At 34.9% G+C, this 21,333-nt stretch overlaps 1 protein-coding gene across 1 annotated transcript; it reads right to left on the reverse strand.

The window, feature by feature from the left end:
• Nucleotides 1-13,510: 13,510 nt before the first annotated feature.
• On the reverse strand, nucleotides 13,511-15,395 carry LOC149252198 (cytochrome P450 750A1-like). Its single transcript, XM_089456625.1, has 2 exons — nucleotides 14,425-15,395; nucleotides 13,511-14,312 (listed from the first exon to the last, which is right to left on the reverse strand). Exons 1-2 carry the CDS (start codon nucleotides 15,388-15,390, stop codon nucleotides 13,689-13,691), a joined length of 1,590 nt encoding a protein of 529 aa, XP_089312751.1. The 5' UTR covers nucleotides 15,391-15,395; the 3' UTR covers nucleotides 13,511-13,688.
• Between the last annotated feature and the right edge of the window lie 5,938 nt (nucleotides 15,396-21,333).

Genomic DNA, 21,333 nt, shown 5'->3' on the forward strand with positions numbered 1-21,333 from the left:
AGTTTTAACTACACATAACTGATTACGATACAAACACATATAGAACCAAAAAATGTTTATATTTGCATGGAGTATTTTGATCTTTATCTTTTATAACATCATTTTTCCTTACATGTACTATGTCATTTTTTTTAATATATATATTTATTTACATAGATTTTTTTTGAAATTTATTTATAGATTTCCTTATTTTCAGAAAGATAATATTTGTTTACCTTAAGTAAATAATTTGTATTTGTATTTATTTATAGATTTCTGATTAAAATTGTTTTTTTTTCATTTATTACTTATAGAATGGATAATTTTATTCCTGGAATCTTTTAACTAGATCTAATTCAAAGAAAAACCATATAAAAATGATAGTTCTTGTTTTTTCTTTTTCCATTTATTATGTATAGAAAAAAAAAAAAACATTCATTCCCATCATTATTTATTTCACTACACAAGTGTTTTAATAATAACAATGGTATTATCTTAGAGGAAATTATCAATATCATATGAAATGATTATATTTTTATGACAATTGATTTTGTGATTTCTTAATAATATAATACCATCCCCTAAATTAATAATACAAAAGTTATATGCATACTTCCTTTATTCGTTATGATTAAATTTTCTATCATATATATATACAAAATTAATATTTAAAATTAATCCAAACCACTTTTCTAATTATACTACCAAAATTGTTTTATGAAACTGAAATCCGAAATTTTAAAAGCCTATTTGAAATAAGGCTCTGTGAGTTATAATATTTATAATAATCTTACAAAATTAAAAATAATATTTATAATAATCCTACAAAAAAAAAAAAATTCCAAAATCAAAAAAAAAAAATTATAATAATCCTACAAAAATTGAGTTATAATATTTATAATAATCTTACAAAATTAAGAATAATATTTATAAGTAGCATAATACCTAGGACATTATTTGGAATGCCAACTAGTAAAAGCAGAGCTCCAGCACCCAGCAGGGTTGCTTCACCCACTACCTCTTCCAGAATGGAAGTGGGAGACAATATCTATTGATTTCATTACTGGACTGCCTAAAACAAAAAAACTAAAAGAATCTATCATGGTGGTGGTAGATAAACTGAGAAAATCTTCTCATTTCATACCTGTACAATCAAATTATAATGTAGTGCAAATTGCTAACATTTTTATGCAAAATATTTTTAAGTTGCTTGGCTTACCCAAAATGATCATCTCTGACCGAGATGTAAAATTTACGTCAACTTTATTCAAGGCCTTGTTTGAGCGATTGGGAACCCAATTACATTTCAGTACTGCATATCATCCTCAAAGGGATCGGTAGACAGAAAGAGTAAATCAAGTTGTCGAAGACATGTTGTGAGCCTATGTAATGCAACAACCATCTAAGTGGGATGACTGCTTGCGTTTAGTAGAATTTGCCTACAACAATGGGTACCATACATCCTTACGGATGAGCCCATTTGAAGTATCATATGGGGGTAAGTGCATCACACCTTTGATTTGGAGTGGCCAAGAAGACAAACTAATGTTGGGACCAGATATGCTGGAAGAGATGGAAAAGATGGTGAAAAGTGTGCGAGTTAATTTAAAGGCTCCTCAAGAATGGAAAAAGAACTTTGCTGATTGGAAAAGGATCTTCTAAGAGTTTCATGTAGGGGGCCACATGTACATATGGTTTAAAGCCACGAAAATCACCTTGCACTGGATCCGATGTGTAAATCTAGCACCCCAATTTTGCAAGCCATTCAAGATTTCAGGTCGAATCGGGCCAGTAGCATACCAGCTCACTCTACCCAATCACATTCGTATACACAACGTTTTTTATGTTTCTTTGCTTAAGAGATATATTTATGATGCTAAACATATAATAAACTGGCAGGACATTCACATGAGTTAGAAAGTTGAATCTCTCGAAACAATCTATTGTAGACATATATACAAATGTATAGATATATACACATGCAAAAGTAAAAGAAGTTTAACAGTTGAATGAAATTCTTTTCAGGCTATGACTAAAATTATTTTATTTTGACAATCAGGTCAAACAAGAAGGAGGATTCCTGGTAGAGCCAATGGGTATACTCGATTGGAGAGAAGTAATGCTGCAGAGACGAGTGATCAGCCAAATTAAAATTTAGTGGCAGCATTATGGGCCTGAAAAAACCACCTGAGAAGACGAGTGGACCATGAGGGAGGCCTATCCAAGGTTGTTTCCCACAGAAGAACATCGGTACGATGTTCAATCTTAGGGGGGAAAGATGTGATGTCCCCTGTGAATGTGGATATCTTTTTACTGCAAGTAAAACAAACTGGAACTAATTTAAGTTTATGTAATTAGAAATTATGTTTTAATTGATTAAAAGAAATTTAGTGCTAGAAATATGGCAAGGAAACAAATTGTTATAATTTCATGAGAAGATATATGTCAGGAGGGTGATGGACTTAGTTCCTAAGAAATAGTTAGGTTGGGCAGTCACCATCCCTAAAAGATCAAGAGGATGTGAGGTGGGGGCATCTGTGATTAGGGAAAGGAGGAGTAAGAAAAGAGAAAGCTGTGCTGTAGAGACATATAGACAAAGCAGTGGATAAGTTTGGTTAGGACTAGATATCAGCTACTATTCAAGACTGAGTTTTCTTGAAGAAATTACGCAGGATCGGGTAGCTCGGGGGGAGACTGAGGGCGTTGTAGGGCAAGTCTTAAGGTTGGGAGGCAAATCGAGTTAAAAGGTTTATAAGCAGTTCAAAAAGCTAGATAAGTTTAAATTTGGAATATTTTGCTTTGCTATTATCAACAATATTATGTTGCCTAATATTAGAAACAGAATGCTAAATTTCAAATATAGTCACATATATGAATAAGTAATTAAAGATACTATTAACACTATGCATGTATGTACTGAAAACTTTTAAGTTCATAAGTATTCAATATGAGATAGAATTCGAAAAACCTTAAGAGACAACACTCGATTCCTTACTAGAAGATTTCTAATATAGCAACATAATTAATATTGGCACAATAAAGGTAAGTCTTCAATATGAGATATAATTCGAAAAACCTTAAGAGACAACACTAAATTCCTTACTAGAAGATTTCTCAGATAGCAACATAATTAATATTAGCACAATACAGGTAGGAAAATAATACTTGACAGAGAATCTAAGCATAAGTTAAAGTTGAGATTATATCTTTAATATAAAGGAATAGCAATAAATAAACAAGTGCCTTTGTCTCTTTAATACCAGAGAACCTTTCACAATATTAAGACAAAACACATAACCCTAGTTTAATCAAGTGGAATCCCCAGAGCTTGGTACAGATAAATGAACTCGAATCTAGTGCATTAGTAGGGAAGTATGCAAACAATAGGAATTGTAAGTACTATAGCCATAAGGGTTGGCTTTAACTATGAGAGGGAAAACTAAAAACATGAAAACCTTTGACAAAAAATGAAATAGCCTGTGAGATAGAAAACATCATTATCAAAATGAGAAGAAACAGAGTAATATAATCTCAAAGCGTGAAAGACCACTCATAGCATTCTTTTTAGTACAGGTGACAAGTAAATAAATGAGCCTATAGGACTCCGCGAGACTTGCATAAATAGTAACAGTAAATTTATATTATCCAGAAATAGAAATAGGTCTTCAGAATTTAGAGTTCAGGAGGAAAAAATAACCCATCCATACTTTGTAACCAAAACTCTGGGTCGTGTCGGCTTAAACATGCAAACAGTTTGATTACAGTAGTAACCCTTAAATCAAAAGAACAGTTACAATACTTTCAAAAAGAGCAGAGAACTGAGGACCAGCTTCCCATAAGATGAATAGATATTCTCAAGGTCGGAAGACTCAGGCTCTCATTAAATAAACAATCGAATAACAAGCTCAGCCTAGCTAAAACCCAAAAATTCGAAGTTATAACAATACTACCGCTCTGCTATCTTAAACATGCGACACAAAATTCATAAGACTAGGGGCAAGCCCTTCTATCTTTGCTAGATATATCAGTATCAAGCTCATACCCATTGGAAATTGAAAAGAGATTTTGGAGTTTCGACAGCCAGAGCCAAGCCACCTGAAACTACACCTGCAAACCCTATCAATGAGGTTAGTTTAGAAATGCTAGAAAATGAATTAAAATACCACAACACATTTAAACGATACCTTAAGGTGGAATTTCTTACTTAGACTGTTGTAGAACACCTCCAGCATCCCTGTAGACATTCCCAAAGCCATAGCAGCACACTGTGGTCAAGAAGGAAATATAGTTAGAGTGCAAAAGGCCTCTTAGATCAGTGGCGCGGACAAATTTGCGGAGGTTAGGCTCAGAGTTTACCATAGGGAGAAACCCTCTATGCAAGAACAGGCGCTGGAACCCTCCATCGAAACAACACAACAGTAAAGACCCTTCCCAAGCCTGACCAAGCATAATACCACTAGTAGCAACCTCCACCGTCCGATGCAATGCAGCAAGGAGAGCGCTTGATGGGCTACAGACCATGCAACAGCTAGGAGACAGTTGTCCTCCATGGAGAAGCCTCGAGAGATGACCGTCCCTTCGTCTTGGCAAGTTGCCTTCTTACATTAAAACTCCACCATAAAGTTTGTACCATCTCGCAACAGATCAACCTTGAGATTATTAATGATAATACTTCGTATGTAATATGAGGGTTGATGTATGGTTAGGATAGTCGACTGTGCAGTTGAAAATCTATTAATAAAAATGGAAGCCTTGAAATCATGAGTCCCATTTACTAATTTTCAATGGTTGTTAAACATTCCTCCGTTGTCATGTCATACCATTTATATGGTAATGACCATTAATTATGTGCTCATTATAGTTAATCAATATTACTTATGATAAGTCAAATATAACTTATGCTAAGAATTATAATCATTTTCAATTTTTTTTTTACATGGAGCCATTACAATAAAATTCTAAAGATGCTCAGGTTGTATCATCTAAAAGCTTAGATAGATAAGCATAGAACATGAAGCAACCACCCATTATAGATCTCTAACAATGTATGGTGCAAATATGTGATTCCTAGGTGTAAAACTTCATGATATTCTATTGAGCATTAACAAACGTCTTCAAAAAACGGAGTCAGTAGGTAGTAATGGAAATGGCATGGAAGAGGAGATAGCGCACTAATTTTAAAAAATATTTATGGAAATGCTTACGGCCTTTGTTTGATTTTTCCAAACTATTTTTGTTAGCAGTCAGTTGTAATGAAACGACCAAGCGATGGACATTTGGATTAAATGTGGAATTTAAATTATTTTATTTTAGAATGAATTTGTAATTAAAATTTTTAATTTATTATTAGTTTTTGCATTTTAATAATAGGTAATAATAAGTTGTATGTGTGTTATTATTACTTTAATATTGAGTAATTTAAATTATAATATTTCATAAACAAATATTTATTTTTTAATATTATTGAATTTTTTTTCTAAATATTTGATTGACCATAATTTTGAAGGTTTTCTTGAAATTTTTGAGCTATGTGATAACTCTTTATTTTTTGCCATAATTTATGGATGTAGTTGCAATATTTATGCCATGATATTTTTAATTTTCCATAATTTATGGATGTAGTTGTAATATTTATGCCATGATTTTTAAATATTTATACAATGATTTTTCATTGTTAATATTCATAAGAAAACCATCTAAAATTAAAATCAATGAAAATATTTCATACTAGTGTAGACACCCTATTTACATTTAGTTCCTACAGACTTTAATTTAAGCAAGAATTTTCAAAAAAAAAGAATAGGATCAAGATGGAAATAAATATACATAACTTGATGTTTTCTTCAGTGCTTAACATGTAAGTGTAAAAATGCAAACTTAGTAGTAGTTACCATGATGAAAAATAACTTTTTATAATTCATTCTCTAATAAGTTTAAAGAAAATAATTAATTTATAAGGCTTAAATTTTGTAGAATTTTATAATTATGTGATGGGATTTTTAGACATCCAATATATTGAGAGAATAATTTTCTTTTTATCTAGGATAAATCAAATGATTAAATCATGATTGTGAAACCATCATATTATTAATAAGTAAGGAATGTAAAAAATAAAAAAATTTGGTAAAAATAATAAATGAAATTTAGAAAATGGTTAGTTAATATAACCGTTTGTATGCTTTGACTATGTTTGTTGATATTTTTTCACAATCACAAGGATTTCTTCCATGTCACATGTTTTTCTTCCATGTGACATGTTATGTTTGTTGATATTCTTCCACAACCACACAGATCACTTCCCTTCCCTGTAATACACACGAGCATAAATCCATCTTAAGTATGGATCTAACATGAGCCGAAAGAGATCAAATTTCTTCATGTGCAAACTTCTTTAGAGTGGAAAATAAAATGTGTTATTTTTCATTGTTTAAATTGTATTTTTGAATGTTAAGTAGAGTATATATAGGACCAAATAAATGTTTTAACCATAAAACATATTTTTTTCGTGATATATACATATTTTTTTCCATTTGAAGTACAATTCTAACATGAGCAGAGAACGATCAAATTTCTTCATGTGCACACTTTTTTAGAGTGTAAAATACAATTGACATTAAAATATTTTACATAATACATACATACAGACATTTTATGAAGAAAATTAAAGTGATATTTTATTAGTAACATATTTTTAATTATATCTCAATATTAATTAGTCTTAAAATATTCTATCAATAACCAAATTATAAGATTTAAACATCATACTCACATATCTTTTTTACTTCTAATTACTTTAGAACATATTTGTTTATTTATTTACTATAACCGACATTATTTTTCTATTTAGAACATAAATTTTAACTTGTTTTTTTATATTTTGTATGTGTGTGTAATGTTATCTATCTATATTGTAAGCTTGAATTGATATGAGTCACTGCAACATTCTCATATCAGTTAACAAATATTATATATCTTAACTTTTATTAGTTTTGAGTCAATAAAAAAATTTCCATACTAAAAGCATAAGCCTTTATAAAAGAGGAATTGGCGACCATCTAAGCTTTTGTATGGCTATCTTTCAATACTAACATTTCATACTAATAAATATTTATTTGTTTGTTTCCAAATTTGTCTTATTTTAGTTGCATCGCCATGCCTTTGCATGCAAAATGCATTATGGATATGTTTATCCAATCATTCAATCATTTTGTACTCACAAATAAGATTATGGAGTGAGACAAGCATTATATGCTCTATGGATACAAACATTTATAGAATAAAGTTTTGTGGGATTGAGAACCAAAAATTGTTTATATTTGCATTGAGTATTTTGATCTTATCTTTTATAACATCATTTCTCCTTACATGTACTATGTCATTTCTTTTAATATATATATTTATGTATATAGATTTTCCTTTACATGTGTTAAAAATTGATATTTATTTATAGGTTTCCTTATTCTGATAAAGATAACCTTTGTTTAACTTGAGTAAATAATTTTTATTTGTATTTATTTATAGTTTTATGATTAAAATTGTTGTTTTTTTCATTTACTATTTATAGAATAGATAATTTTTTCCCGAGAATCTTTTAACTAACTCAAATTCAAACAAAAACCATATAAAAATGACGTTCTTGTTTTTTCTTTTTCCATTTATTTTGTATAGAAAAAAAGGTTCATTCTCATCATTATTTATTTAGCTACACAAGTGTTGTAATAGTAAAAATGATATTACCTTAGAGGAAAATATCAATATCATATGAAATGATTATATATGAAATGATATATTTTAATGACAAGGGATTTTGTGATTTCATAATAATATAATACGATCCCCTAAATTAATAATACAAAAGTTATACGAAGAGATTTTTCTGGAGAGGGGGCGGGACTGGTAAGAGCTAGGGTTTCAAGAATATTCACAAGTTGAATGCCATGGAGGGTTCAAAGTAGGAAGCTCCACCCCGTCCTACAGCCAAGCAATAGCCAGTCAAGGTAAGAAACTGTTGGAGATGTCTAGAGGTGTTTCAGGAGAAAGGAAGAGGAACATTGACGAAGCACAAGATTTAACCAATTCAAGGGAAGACAATAGATTAAAAGAAAATGAGGAAGAGGACAAGAAAAAGGAAGCAGAGAACAAAATGCAAAAGGGTCCATGTATGCCTAAGGCTAAGACCACACCCAGAGTAGTTTTAAATAATCCTACACTATAGGCTTACAGGGATCACATGAGAACCTATGCTATCATTTGTAAATTCATGGGATTATGGCCCACTGAGAAGGCACCGTAGGCGTGTATTAAATACCACTGGAAACCTAAAGGAGACATAGACCTACATCTTGGATCAAAAGGATTCCTCACAATAGTCTTCACAAATATAGAGGAAAAAGATAGGGTGTTTGAATTAGGGCCCTATTTCTATGCAGTTGTTGGCCTTTATATGCGGCCTTGGATGATGAATTTTGTACCGGAACGTGAGACTTTCACTTCGGTCCTGGTCTGGGTAAGACTCTATTCCCTACCTCTAGATTAATCACAAACTGAACCTTTATCTACAATAGGAAATAAATTAGGGTGTTTTGTCAAAGCATCTGAGGCAACCAGAAGGTGAAAATATACTTCCTTTGCCCGAATATGTGTGGAGATGGATCTATTTGGAGCTCTATTGGATGAGGTCATCCTCGAAGTTTTCAATGAAGAATGGGTGCAAACAGTGGATTATGAACATATTCCTTTCAAATGTCGAAAGTGCCATGAACATGGGCACCTATTTAGAGATTACCCTCTTAGTAAAATAGAGACCAAAAGTAAAGCTACTACAATGAAAGATACTGAAAGCTTTCACAAAATGGGATATAGAGGAAAGGGGGGTAAAAGGCGGGCAAAGAAAAATCATACAGAGGGGCAACAGGCTAGTCCGAACAGGTTCCAAGTATTAAAAGAAGAGGAAGAGACAACAAGGGTAGATTAGGAAATGGATGGAAGCCCAGGGGATACAGATAAGGAAGAAAATAGTGTGAAAAAACAAGATACTTATAAACAGAAAGGGACTTTGCTGAACAATGAGGAACTGGAAATGGACCACGAAATGACCCCGGGTGAGATGGAAATGGAGGATCATGAACTGTAGGATGTTCTTGATAGAGAACGCCTAGATTTGGAAGGATTCTTGAAACAGGGGACCATGGGAGGGGTGGACTCATTACCTCAAGAAGAGTTTAAGAGAGTGCAGTGGCTGTTCCTATGGAGAACTCAGACTAATGCACTAGAAGGACGAAGACACACCGAAAGGCAGGGCAACGAGGGGGTGAAAATTATGAAAACTGCACCAGGACTAGCTCCCACGAATCCAGGAAAGAAAAGGGGCATAGAAAAACTAAATTATTTATTGATGGAATGTGGAAAACTAATGATAGATTTAGGTAAGATGAAAGATCTATCGGCTACTCGTTTAGAAATCTTTCATAATGAAGTTAACATCTTGGAATATCAGAGGTCTAGGAAGTAAAAGGAAACAAAGGATACTCAGACATGATACTTATCCAGGAAACTAAATGTTCCATTCAAAAAATAAAGGAAATACACAGTAAGTGGCTCAATAAATATGAGTTTCTAGAAGTCAAAGCGGACAAAACAGCAGGAGGTATCCTTACTCTTGGAACCCCCAAAATATTTGCGTAATAGATGCTGACGCATCAAGGAATTATTTATCAGTGGTTATTCAGCCTGTGGGAAACAGGGAGATGTTTTTAATTACAAATGATTATGGCCCTCAAAGACCTGATAATAAACTCAGGTTTCTAGATTCTCTTGTGGAACTAAGAAATAAACACGCAGGAATACCGTGGATAATGGGCGAGGACATTAACATGATCAAATCCCTTACGGAGAAAAAAGGTGGGACGAGAACTTTAAGAAAAGACTCTATAGAATTTTAGAACTTTCTAGATAACATGAAGCTAGTTGACATAGATACGAGTAATCGTCTCTTTACATGGAACAATAAGAGAGGAGGAGAGTCTCAAGTAGCCTCAAAGTTAGACAGATTCCTTATCTTAGAGGACCTCATGCTCACAGGCATGGATATGATAGTGATAATTCTCCCCTTTGGTGGCTCGGACCATTGGCCTGTCCAACTTGAGGTTCAGGGCATTGGCACCCCTAAGAACAGACCTTTTAGATTTGAGAATATCTGACTCACCCACCCAGATTTTCTCAGCAACATTGTAAAATGGTGGACAGAGGATCTGCAGATTCAGGGTACAAGCCACCCAAATTTTCTTAGCAACATTGCAAAATGGTGGACAGAGGATCCGCAGATTCAGGGTATGAGAATGTTTCTACTACACAAATGACTGAAACATATCAAGCTCAGACTCAAATATTGGAACAAGAATGAGTTTGGCAATATATTTGAAGTGAAAAATGTTGTCGGAGGTAAAATACAGGAACTTAATCAAGCCCTTATAATGGATGGCTTTAATAGGGAAAGGAACGATCAAGCCACCAAGCTTCATCAGGACTGGGAAAACTTATGTAAGTAAGGGGAGATATTTTGGAGACAAAAATCAAGAGTTCATGGCTAAAAGAAGGTGAGAGAAACACAAGGATTTTCCACATATCTACAATGGAGAACAGGTGACATAATAGGATCTCGATGATTAACGACTCTGAAGGTCAATTACTCAATACCCATGAAGACATAGAAGCTGTGTCGATTCATCTCTTTCGAAGCATCGCAGAGGAGACCATCATAGATAGAGCTCATTTTATCAGAGACTTCACTAAGCACATTCCTAAGTTAGTAACAAGAGAAGATAATTACAATCTCAATAGGCCAGTGAATGAAGAGGACGTTAGTGATGTTATCAAAGAAATGTATAATGGAAAAGAGCCTGGCCCTGATGGTTTCAACGTCGATTTCTTTAAAGCTTGCTGGAACATTGTCAAGCAAGATATTCTGAATGTCGTGGAGGACTCCAGAATAGGTAGAATGATTCTGAAAGTGCTTAGTACTTCCTTCATCTCTCTGATCCCCAAACAGGACAATGATATGACTCCAGACAGATTCAAACCCATAGCTTTGTGCAATTTGGTGTACAAGATAATATCCAAAGTAATTGCCCATAGACTCAAACACATTCTTCCCACTCTAGTTTCTGCGGAGCAAACAGGTTAGGTGGAGGGTAGACAAATCCTCAATAACATCATCCAAGCGCATGAGGTGGTTCATTCATTGTTAAGTAATAGGAAGGTGAGAATGATTATGTAATTGGACCTTGCCAAAGCTTATGACAAGTTGAATTGGACCTACATTAGGAAGGTCCTTCTAGCCTTTGGATTTGACCACAACTGGGTAAGGTGGGTTATGGCCCTGGTGACTTCATCTAGCTTTTCAATTCTGGTTAACGGTTCTCCATCTAAGACTTTTAAACCTTCAAGAGGCCTCAGGCAGGGAGATCCTCTCTCCCCCCTTTCTCTTCATCCTTATGATGGAAGGACTTGGTCAATCTACCAAGCATGTTAAAGAAGTGGGTACTATCTAGGGTCTCAGACTCTCCGAGACTGCACAGGATTTGACCCATCAGCAATTTGTAGATGACACCATGCTTCAGGGCATCCCCATGGTAAAAGAGGTGTAGCTTATAAACGAATCCTGGGTGACTTTGCCATGGCAACGGGTACAGAGGTAAGCCTCTTCAAGTGTAAGATTTTCTTGTTTAATACTAAAATTGCTATTTAGTGGAATATCTCTAAAATTCTGGGCTTTCAAAGAGATGTGCTACCTTCCAAATACTTGGGAGTTCCACTAACTGACAAACCTCTGCACAAGGGTATTTGGGAGCCAGTGATTAACAAGAAGCAAGACAAGACCCAAAAATGGACAATTAGATCTTTGAACTTGGCAGGTCGACTGGTGCTTACAAAAGTTGTCCTTCAATCAATCCCCATTTTCATGCTTTCAGCCCTTCCAGCTCCAAAGGGAGTCTTGCATCAATTTAGAATCATTCAAAGAGACTTTCTTTGGCGTAAGGAGGAGGAGAAAAAGAATTGGGCCTTGGTTGCATGGGATACTATTTTCAGACCTAAAAACCATGGAGGTCTTGGTCTGGATGATCCGGAAGTGCTAAACAATGTTTTGGGGGTAAAATTATGGTGGATATGGGTAAAAGATCCAGAGGCTCAGTGGGCTCGTATTTGGAAAGAAAAATACACTAGCAATTAGCAAAACAGTGACCTCATAAGGATGTCTAGCAACATAAAAGGCTCCTACATCTGGAATAAAGCGTGGGGGAACAAAAGCATAGTTCAAAAAAATAGTTTCTGGGAAATCAAAGCGAGAGATCTAGCATTGTTTTGGGAGGATAAATGGCAACAAGAACCTCTACTGCTAAGAGAGGACTTTGTGGATCTCAAGAATGACACTTAGACCAAAGGACTACTTAGGGTAAAAGATTTTTGGGATCAGACAAGTAATGAAGGAAAATGGCGTACCTAAAAGAATATGGATTATAGGGATGACAGCCCCTTGAAAGCAAAAGCTGAGCACTTCTAACAATGTTGGACCAAAGGAAAATACTGGTTTCAGAGGATCATGACCAACTTAGATGGAACAATAATAATGAAGGCACCTTTAATCTTAAGGAGGCAAAGCGCTTAATCCTAGATCTGGATTCTAATGAACCGGATAGGGTTTCGCAGAACCTATGGAGGCACCAAGGATGCATGTAAACCAAACTTTTCATGTTGAGATCTGGGTTACTTTTGCTCTGTTGTATGGGTCTTTGGTTACTTTGACCTTTGGGTTAGGGAGTAAAACCCCAGGCTAAATGGTTTAGCCTTTGGTTGTTTGTACTATATGTAAACTTCTCCTTTTTTGGTTATTTGGAAAAGAAGGCACTGCTCTTGCATTAGAAAAAAAAATAATAATCATACAAAAGTTATATGCATACTTCCTTTATTCATTATGATTAAATTTTCTATCACATATATATATATATATACAAAATTAATCCAAACCACTTTTCTAATTATACTAGCAAAATTATTTTATCAAACTGAAATCCGAAATTTTAAAAGCCTCAAAAGCCTATTTGAAATAAGGTGGAGCGAGTTATAATATTTATAATAATCTTACAAAATTAAAAATAATATTTATAATAATCTTACAAAATAAAAAATAAAATTTATAATAATCCTACAAAATTAAAAAGCAAACTTTTACAAAATCAAAAATAATATTTATAATAATCCTATAAAAAGTAAGTTATGATATTTATAATAATCCTACAAAATTAGAAATAATATTTATAATAACCCTACACAATTGAAAAAACAAGTTTTAAAGAAATTGCCCTACTGCAAAACTAAACTATTGCTCATAAAAAGAAATTGCCACGTTGGAATTGAACAAAAGATGCAGATCACTCGTGAGAAAGTGGCTTTCTGAGACGACTACACCACAACACTTACTTGTATTCAAGAAGAAACTATTACATATATAAAAGTATATTATGATTGAGCAGTTTCTTAGAATATAGGAACTGCGGCCAACAAAGTCTAACTTTTAACAACACATAACAGTTTTAACGAGAGAAAACTGATTAGGAGATTATTCTAGAGATTTCTCCATTATTGAAACAGAGAAACGATGAGCAACTAAGAAAAACGAAGAAAAGGCATCGTCGCCTGTATCCTCCCAGGTATTACATTGCAAAGCTGCTGCTCAACTTTGGAAAAGCAGAGAGAGGCACTTTCCTTGGAATGGTCAATCCACATGCTTCTCTCATATCCAACTGGGACGGATCACCGTCCACTCTCCAATCAAAAGTGTGTAACAACTGAGCCAATGCAAGCTGAACCGTAGGAATAGCCATGGATGCTCCTGGGCATCCTCTCCTTCCTGCACCGAACGGTATCATATTGAAATTTGATGGATCTGTTACATTGACATGTTCGTCGACCATGAATCTCTCTGGCTTGAATTCAGAAGCATCTGCCCCCCACACCTTAGGATCCCTTCCTATAGCCCACACATTCACCATCAACATTGTTTTCTTAGGGATAAAGTATCCTCCTACTGTCACAGTCTCGGCAGATTCATGAGGAATGGCTAAGGGCGCCGCTGGGTATAGTCGCAGAGTCTCTTTCACCACACAGTGGAGGTATTTCATGTTTGCTAGATCGGACTCCTTTACTTTCCAGTGTTGGCCAACGACCGATTCGATTTCCTCTTTTAATTTTTTCATTGCACGGGGATTCCTGAGCAGCTCGCTCATTGCCCATTCTAACGAAATTGATATTCTGTCCAAGCCAGCGCCGAACAAGTCCTGCACAAATACAAATCCAATTAGTGCAAAAGAAATGATGAATGACAGAAGTTTAAGAATGAGGGTCGAGGCATAGAAGCACAACAGCCTAAGAATGAGGGTCGAGGCATACAAGCACAACAGCCTTGATGGTTTCCCGTGTAATTTTGGTGTCGGCCTTAGCCATGTGGAGCAGCACATCCACGAAGTCTTGAACATGAGGCTCTGCGTCTACGGCCTCTTTCTCTTTCGGGAGACGATTCACATTAACATGGTCGTCTATTATTTTCTCCGCAAATTCATCGAATGTTTTATGAATTTTCTTCATGCGGCGCTTGATACCTTGCAAATCGAGCCAATCCAAATACGGAATGAAGTCCCCAATGTTGAACTCTCCCACTGTAGCTGTCAACTCTGTCATCAGGCCTTTAAACCCTTGGAAATCGCCACCCAAATCATTGTCAGAAAATTTCCTCCCCGCCAGTATTCGCCAAACAATATTGGAGGTGAGAGTGGAGACGGCCTTGGTCACATTCACGCCCATTTTTCCCTTCTCACTCTCCTCCCAAATTGAAGAGATCATCGCAGACACCTCTTCCTCTCGCACACTCTTGAAGGACTCGATTCTTTTGGCAGTCAGTAGTTCTAACACGCATATTTTTCTCATTTGCCTCCAGTGATCTCCATACGGAGCGAACACCACATCTTTAGAGTTGGAAAACATCAATCTCCCAGCGGCTGTTGGGGGTCGGCTGGCAAAAATCAAGTCATGAGTTTTGAGAAACTCTTTGGCCGTTTCAGAAGAAGAAACGACGACGGTAGGGACGGAGCCTAAGCGCAGAAAGAGAATGGGACCATATTTGTCAGCAAGGCCTCTAAGAGAACGGTGAGCGGGCAGTACTAATTGGTGGAGATTTCCTATGATGGGCCATGCATAGGGTCCTGGTGGCAGCGTGGCACTAGTTCTTCTCTTGCGCAAAAACCATATCATGAAGAAAGACCAGAGTAGACACAGAACAGTTGCTGCGGGAGGCCCTCCATCAGCGACTGTGAATGTTGCAGGCAAAGCTAGAGACTGACACAAATGATGAAAAGCCATCTCGCACACACGCTTCCTAAGCACTAAGCACTGAACCCTATGTTTGGAAAGGGAGAAGGTCTACAGCTATTTATAGCACTCACATAAGCTGCTCTTATCCTGAATTTAAGAGTGGTTCAATCTGAGCATAAAATATATATATATTTGTTCTCATAATATCATGGAAAGGTATTAAAACTGCGAAAAATAAATTTCAAACAAAAAAAATAATTTATTCTCATAATATCATGGAAAGGTAAGTATTCCTGTAAGGATAATTTTATAAACAGAGGAAAGGAAAGCACGTATGATTCATTTTTACAAAATTCCAAAAAGCGGACGTCATTTGATACTTTCCGTTAAAATTTGTTGCCCTCTTCGAAACATCCAAAAAGAGGAAAGCACGTATGATACACTTTTACAAAATTCCGTGGACTAGCATATTCAGTTTTTCTTTCATATACTTTTCCCTTCTTATTTCAATATATTTTATATTTTTGTCATTAATAATAAGAATAAATGAGTTCTTTATTTAAACCATAAATATGGTATTCTTATCTAAATAAAATATAAAAATTATATATATTTAATAATAAGAATAAATGAGTTCTTTATTTAAACCATAAATATGGTATTCCTATCTAAATAAAATATATATATAAAATAAGCAAATTCCATCCCATGGAATACGTACGTACCTAGGCGAAAGCAGCAGCTTCGGTTCCCTACAATCTCCCATGCCTGGAAGTTCCAATAGCGTCACACAGATAATGAGAGAATACTAGAAGAAAAGCAGATAGATTCCGAAGGGAACCGCCATTAAAAAAAAAAATCGAACGAAAGGTTTCATGCACGCGACAATATTTTATTTTTATATATTTTTGATAACATAAGATCCAAATTTTATCTTATTTAATTGTGTTGACGGTCTAATTGCATTGCAACCCTAGCTCGTCTCCGCGTCTACATGTAATGTGGGGACTTCACACTCGCCATCAAAATTCAAATGAAAAGTTTCATGCACCCGACAATATTTTATTTTTATATATTTTTAGCACGTGTAATCTTCAAAAAGTCAACCGATTAATTGATATTCTTTGATATTTTATTTATTATAAAGTTAAGAGATTAATGGATATTCTTTAATATTTTATTTATATAATAAAAATGAAGAGAGACATGCAACTCTATTATTTATTTATGCTATAAATTTATATAATTTTAATGCCTATAACATAAATAAAAAATTAACATATCAAAATTGTGAATATAAAGATAAACAAATACAAACTAAAAATATTATGAAGAAAAATAATTTTATATAAATTAGAAACATTACTAGAATATGAGCCCAAAGTTACTTAAATTTTTGTTGATCTCTTTTATATATATATTAGAAGTGTAATATTTGAATAAAATATAAAAATTAAATATATAAAAGAAACATGAAACTTGATTTTAAGTGATAGAGGCACATTGTGTATTTAAACATGCTTTATTTTGTGAAATTTTTTAAATAACCATACAAACTAGTTTTATTGAAAAATCATATAGCAATTTTATTTTATATATATATATATATATATATATATAATTTAATTAAATTATGTAAATTTATATATGTTTAAATAATTATAATAGAAATATAATATTTTAATAAAATATAAAAATAAACATAGTTATTAGAAAAGCAAATTTTATTTTATATATATATATATATATACAAATGAATTATAAAAACAAATCATCTGAAAAAAGTATTTTAAAATTTAAATTTTGTTGTCATTTATTTTTATTTAATATAGATAAAAAAATTTATTTGTTCAGTACACCCTCAAGTCATATATGTCATATATATATATATATATATATATATATATATATATATATATAATCATAACAGAGTGTAATATTTAAATAAAATATCAAAATATCAAAATTTCATTCATAATATTTTTCTTATATTTCCAATAACATAAGAATGAATATTTATCTTATTTCCTTGTGTTAGAAGTCTAATTTCGTTGCAACTCTAGACCGTTTCAATGTATACATGTAATGTTGTCGTTTGTCTTCTAATTTGATTAATTTAAAAATGGATAGATAAAGTTTTGAAAATAAAATTTGGTATTAAATTTAACATATTAATAAATTTGAATATACATATGTATATCTTAAAAATTATTTATTATTTTTTTTTTTGCTGAAGCAAGAGTCGTACCTTCTTTTTCATTAAATCCGAAAACAAATTATATAGAATACAATAGTCTGCGAGGAACTGTGGGCCAAGGAAAAACTATCCTCTTAAAGCCGAGGGCACCGAGCTAAAGGCAGAAACCCTGAGCCCTACAAACAAAACTACAATACCCTCAAAAGACCGACACTGTTTAGACTGTACAATCTTCCCACAGAGATTCGACGGACGAGATTCAATTCAGTCTGGAAACAAGAACACCCTTTAAATGAAGATTCAGACCCGAACAGGAAAAAGGGACCAATCTAAAGGGATTTGGGGTCCAACTTGGGGTATAAACCTTGAGCATGTAGAACGCGTGAAAATCATCGAATTTCGAGATGAAGCGAAACAAGCATGGAATATAATCCTCATCTGGACTTGCATCCTTAATCTCAACCGTCAAATCGCCTCGCTCGATCCAATGGCAGAGGAAGATGTCGCAGTACCTAGAAGCACAGCGATTAACCACCTGGCCCCACCTACATGCTATTTTATTCCTGATCGTAGATCCGTCTTGCGTGATCCGATGGCTAAGGATCATATTCCACGAGTCTAGATCACTGATTCTAAATTAGTATGTACCCCCATGGTAACGAGATACAGTCTCAGCTCAAATGATGAATCAGCAGCAGTACATCAACCAACCTACAAATCCATGATTGGCAGTTTGCTTTATCTAACAGGTTCCCGACCAGACATCATGCATGCAGTGGGAATAGTTGGAGGATTCTAAGCAAATCCAAAGGAATCACACCTTTATGCAGTCAAAACGGTTTTCAAATATCTTCAAGGAACTCAGAATTTTGGTTTATGGTATCCTAGGGATACAGATCTTACACTTCATGCATATACAGATGTAGATTGGGCAAGAAGTGTGGATGACAGGAGAAGCGCTGTCATGCGGAAAGAGTCGACGGTGCGGACAGAACCGACCTCCCTAGAAGCAAAAGCTTTCTAGTGACAAACAAGACAAATAAACACTACCTTTCTCTAAACATGCATTGAGAACACAAGTAATCAGGGGATCTTAACATACCTTTAGTCCAACGCTTTGTAGTAGTCCAGCCTCGCCGATCCGGATGAGCTCCTCCTTCTCTTCGAAACTTGCATTCACTAACAAGCCAAAAGATTAAATAGCACCTGATAAACTCATAAAACAATACATATCCAACATACAGACCAAGGAATATATGAAACAAATCATGAATAACAATCTGTTGAGAAAAATGAGTTCATTTGTATTAAGAGGAAACAAAAGGAACCATTACAACCCGAGCCTTGTTGTTGTGCAAGTCCCTCCTAGGGTCCAACAAGAGTTTTCCTTTACTTTGATCAGCTCACCCACCCTCAAATAAGGCTAGGAAAGGATGGGAATCTCTCCTCTCAAGCTTTACAAGGGAGTCCTAATTCCAGCAGCATCTACCCTTAGGAATGTTCAGCGTTCAACCTCCCCTCCCTCTGGCCCAATGCCTGTATTTATAGTGCTCTAGAGGAAGTTATTCAGGTCCACCATCAATGGGATAAGCCCCTCTTTGGATGGGATAGCTCCCCTCTTGATGGGATAAGTTCCTCTTTGGTAGGGATACATGAACCATCTGGAGGCGCTTCATACACGTCAAACAAGCTTCTAGAATGCTCTAGAAATGACCACAAGTAACTTTTTGGGAGTGAAACTTGCGCCTTTTGACCTTTACAGGAGTACGCACCCATTGCTTTATAGACAGAGCGTACAAGTACGCAGGTATTGTGAACTTGGGGTGCGTACACACAGGTAAGGCTAAGAGAAACTGCGTACCCAGAGATATATAGATTTTTAATGACTTTCTCTCTTTCTTGGAGTTTGACATGGAGAGCAGAGGTATGAGGCTTGCCAAGGAGGATAGTATGACAGTTGATGAAGCCATACTAACTGCAAATAGTCATGGTGACAAATTTTAGTGTAACAGATTGCCCCCTAAAGTGCGAAGCCTGTAGTAGATTAGGGTTTCATATCATCTAGGAAGGGTGAAGTACTTTATCATTTCAAGGATTATCTTGTGGAGAGCCCAGTTGGAACCTGCAAGTATTTAACAAAAAATACATATATATGATCACATCATCGCTGAGGTAGGCATTCCCATACTCAGATTGAAAACTTTAACTAATTGACTATCTACTGCTCTGATACAGGAATGATTCTGCAGTACATCACAATCATAGACTTTTGTAGACACAGCATGGACGCAGCCATCTGTTTATAGTTAGTCTACTGTATAATGAATACAAAACTCCTCGCAGCCTGGATGGTGGAAACTAGATCCAGGGTCTTCATTTCGACTTCCCGACAGGTACGATTCTATCCATGCGAATAAATGAGTTGATGTCGAACACGGTAGAAACCACTTGATTACCAGTCAATGATGTAAACTGTTAACAAGCGTGAGAGAAACCACCAGTGATGTCAATGGTTCTCAAAGTACCCAGTACAATCCATGAGATGTGAATGAATGAGTTGATGTCGAACATTTCACGGAATCCTTCGACTGAAAGTCAATGATGTAAACTGTCGTCAAAGGTGAGAAACCTGCGATTGATGCATGTAGACTTCAAGGTACTGACGATTCCTAGGTCATCTTTCTAGATAACGTGCTGATGTCGATAGAAAGTGACCCGTTGCAGGCAAGCCCACAACACGAAATCATAGATCAAGTTGAAGAAATGTAGCTGTAAGGACTGACTCAGGGATGGTCAAAATGGATGACGAGTATTTTGCAGATGAATGTTTATTGCAGAGACCTCTTGAACACGTAACGACACGACATATGGCTTGGTGACATTTGACCCAAAGTTAATACCCGGCTGAAGAATTTCAATGTGGTTTGATCAACTGTGAGGCAAAGGATTTCCCAACCCAGGTGAATGAAAAGTGTCATGTTCAAGAGTGGTAATAAGGCTTCTTCTGAGACAAAGGATAACAAATGGGCTCATTTTTTTCTCTTTTCCCCCACCATTTCTGGCATGTACCTTTATTTTTTACAAGCTTGAGGAGGATAACATATGCTTGATTATAAGCTCATCCTTCGGATGAGTCCAACTTAGTTTTGATTCGAACCCTATGAAGGAGTGGTCCGTTCCTGTTTGTAATCGAACAGGTCCTTTACTGTGAAATTTTAACGAGTCCAGTATAGGAGAAACTCAGCGTTTTTCATTTTTAGAGAGTCTGAAAAAACTTAAGAAGACTCCAGGTTGAACTTTTTCGTAAAGTTGTGTCTCCCAAGCCCGAAAAAGTATAAAATAATACTTGAGAGAACCGCTTAGTCTTGCGACCAAGGAGTACTTTCATGATTAGTGCCTCTGACCTGAAAAGTAAAAAGCGATCAAGGACACGTCGTTTTATTTCCAGTATCGAGTTTGAAACGACAAAAACCCAGCAAACTTTTCCTGTTTTTACGGTCAGAAAAGAGCTATAAGGGGACCGTCTTTTAATTCCGTTTTAACGAGTGTAAAAGAAACACTCGGCAATATTTTCATGTTTTAGGAGTCAGAAAAGGGCTTAAAAGATGACTCTGATGTTTTGGTTCGTGAAAAATGATAATTTTCCTTGAAAGTCCTTTTGTCCTGCACAAAAACGACACATTACTCATACCTGTTTAAGATAAGCAAAAATGCATTGAGAAATATCCTTCCATGGTGAAAAATAAACAAACTTAGCATTCATTTATCCAAAAAACCTATAAAAAGACCTTTTA

This window comes from Pinus tabuliformis, chromosome 7 (assembly GCF_031772625.1).
Source record: "Pinus tabuliformis cultivar Carrire ecotype Pingquan chromosome 7, CPIR1, whole genome shotgun sequence".
Taxonomy (NCBI): domain Eukaryota; kingdom Viridiplantae; phylum Streptophyta; class Pinopsida; order Pinales; family Pinaceae; genus Pinus; species Pinus tabuliformis.

Bases quoted from the DNA above. Each gene is read 5' to 3' on its own strand.
- LOC149252198 (XM_089456625.1), bottom strand. From the start codon at position 15,390: ATGGCTTTTCATCATTTGTGTCAGTCTCTAGCTTTGCCTGCAACATTC. The intron at 14,313-14,424 runs GTATGCCTCGAC...GTATTTGTGCAG, and splicing joins CCATCAAGGCTGTTGTGCTT to GACTTGTTCGGCGCTGGCTT.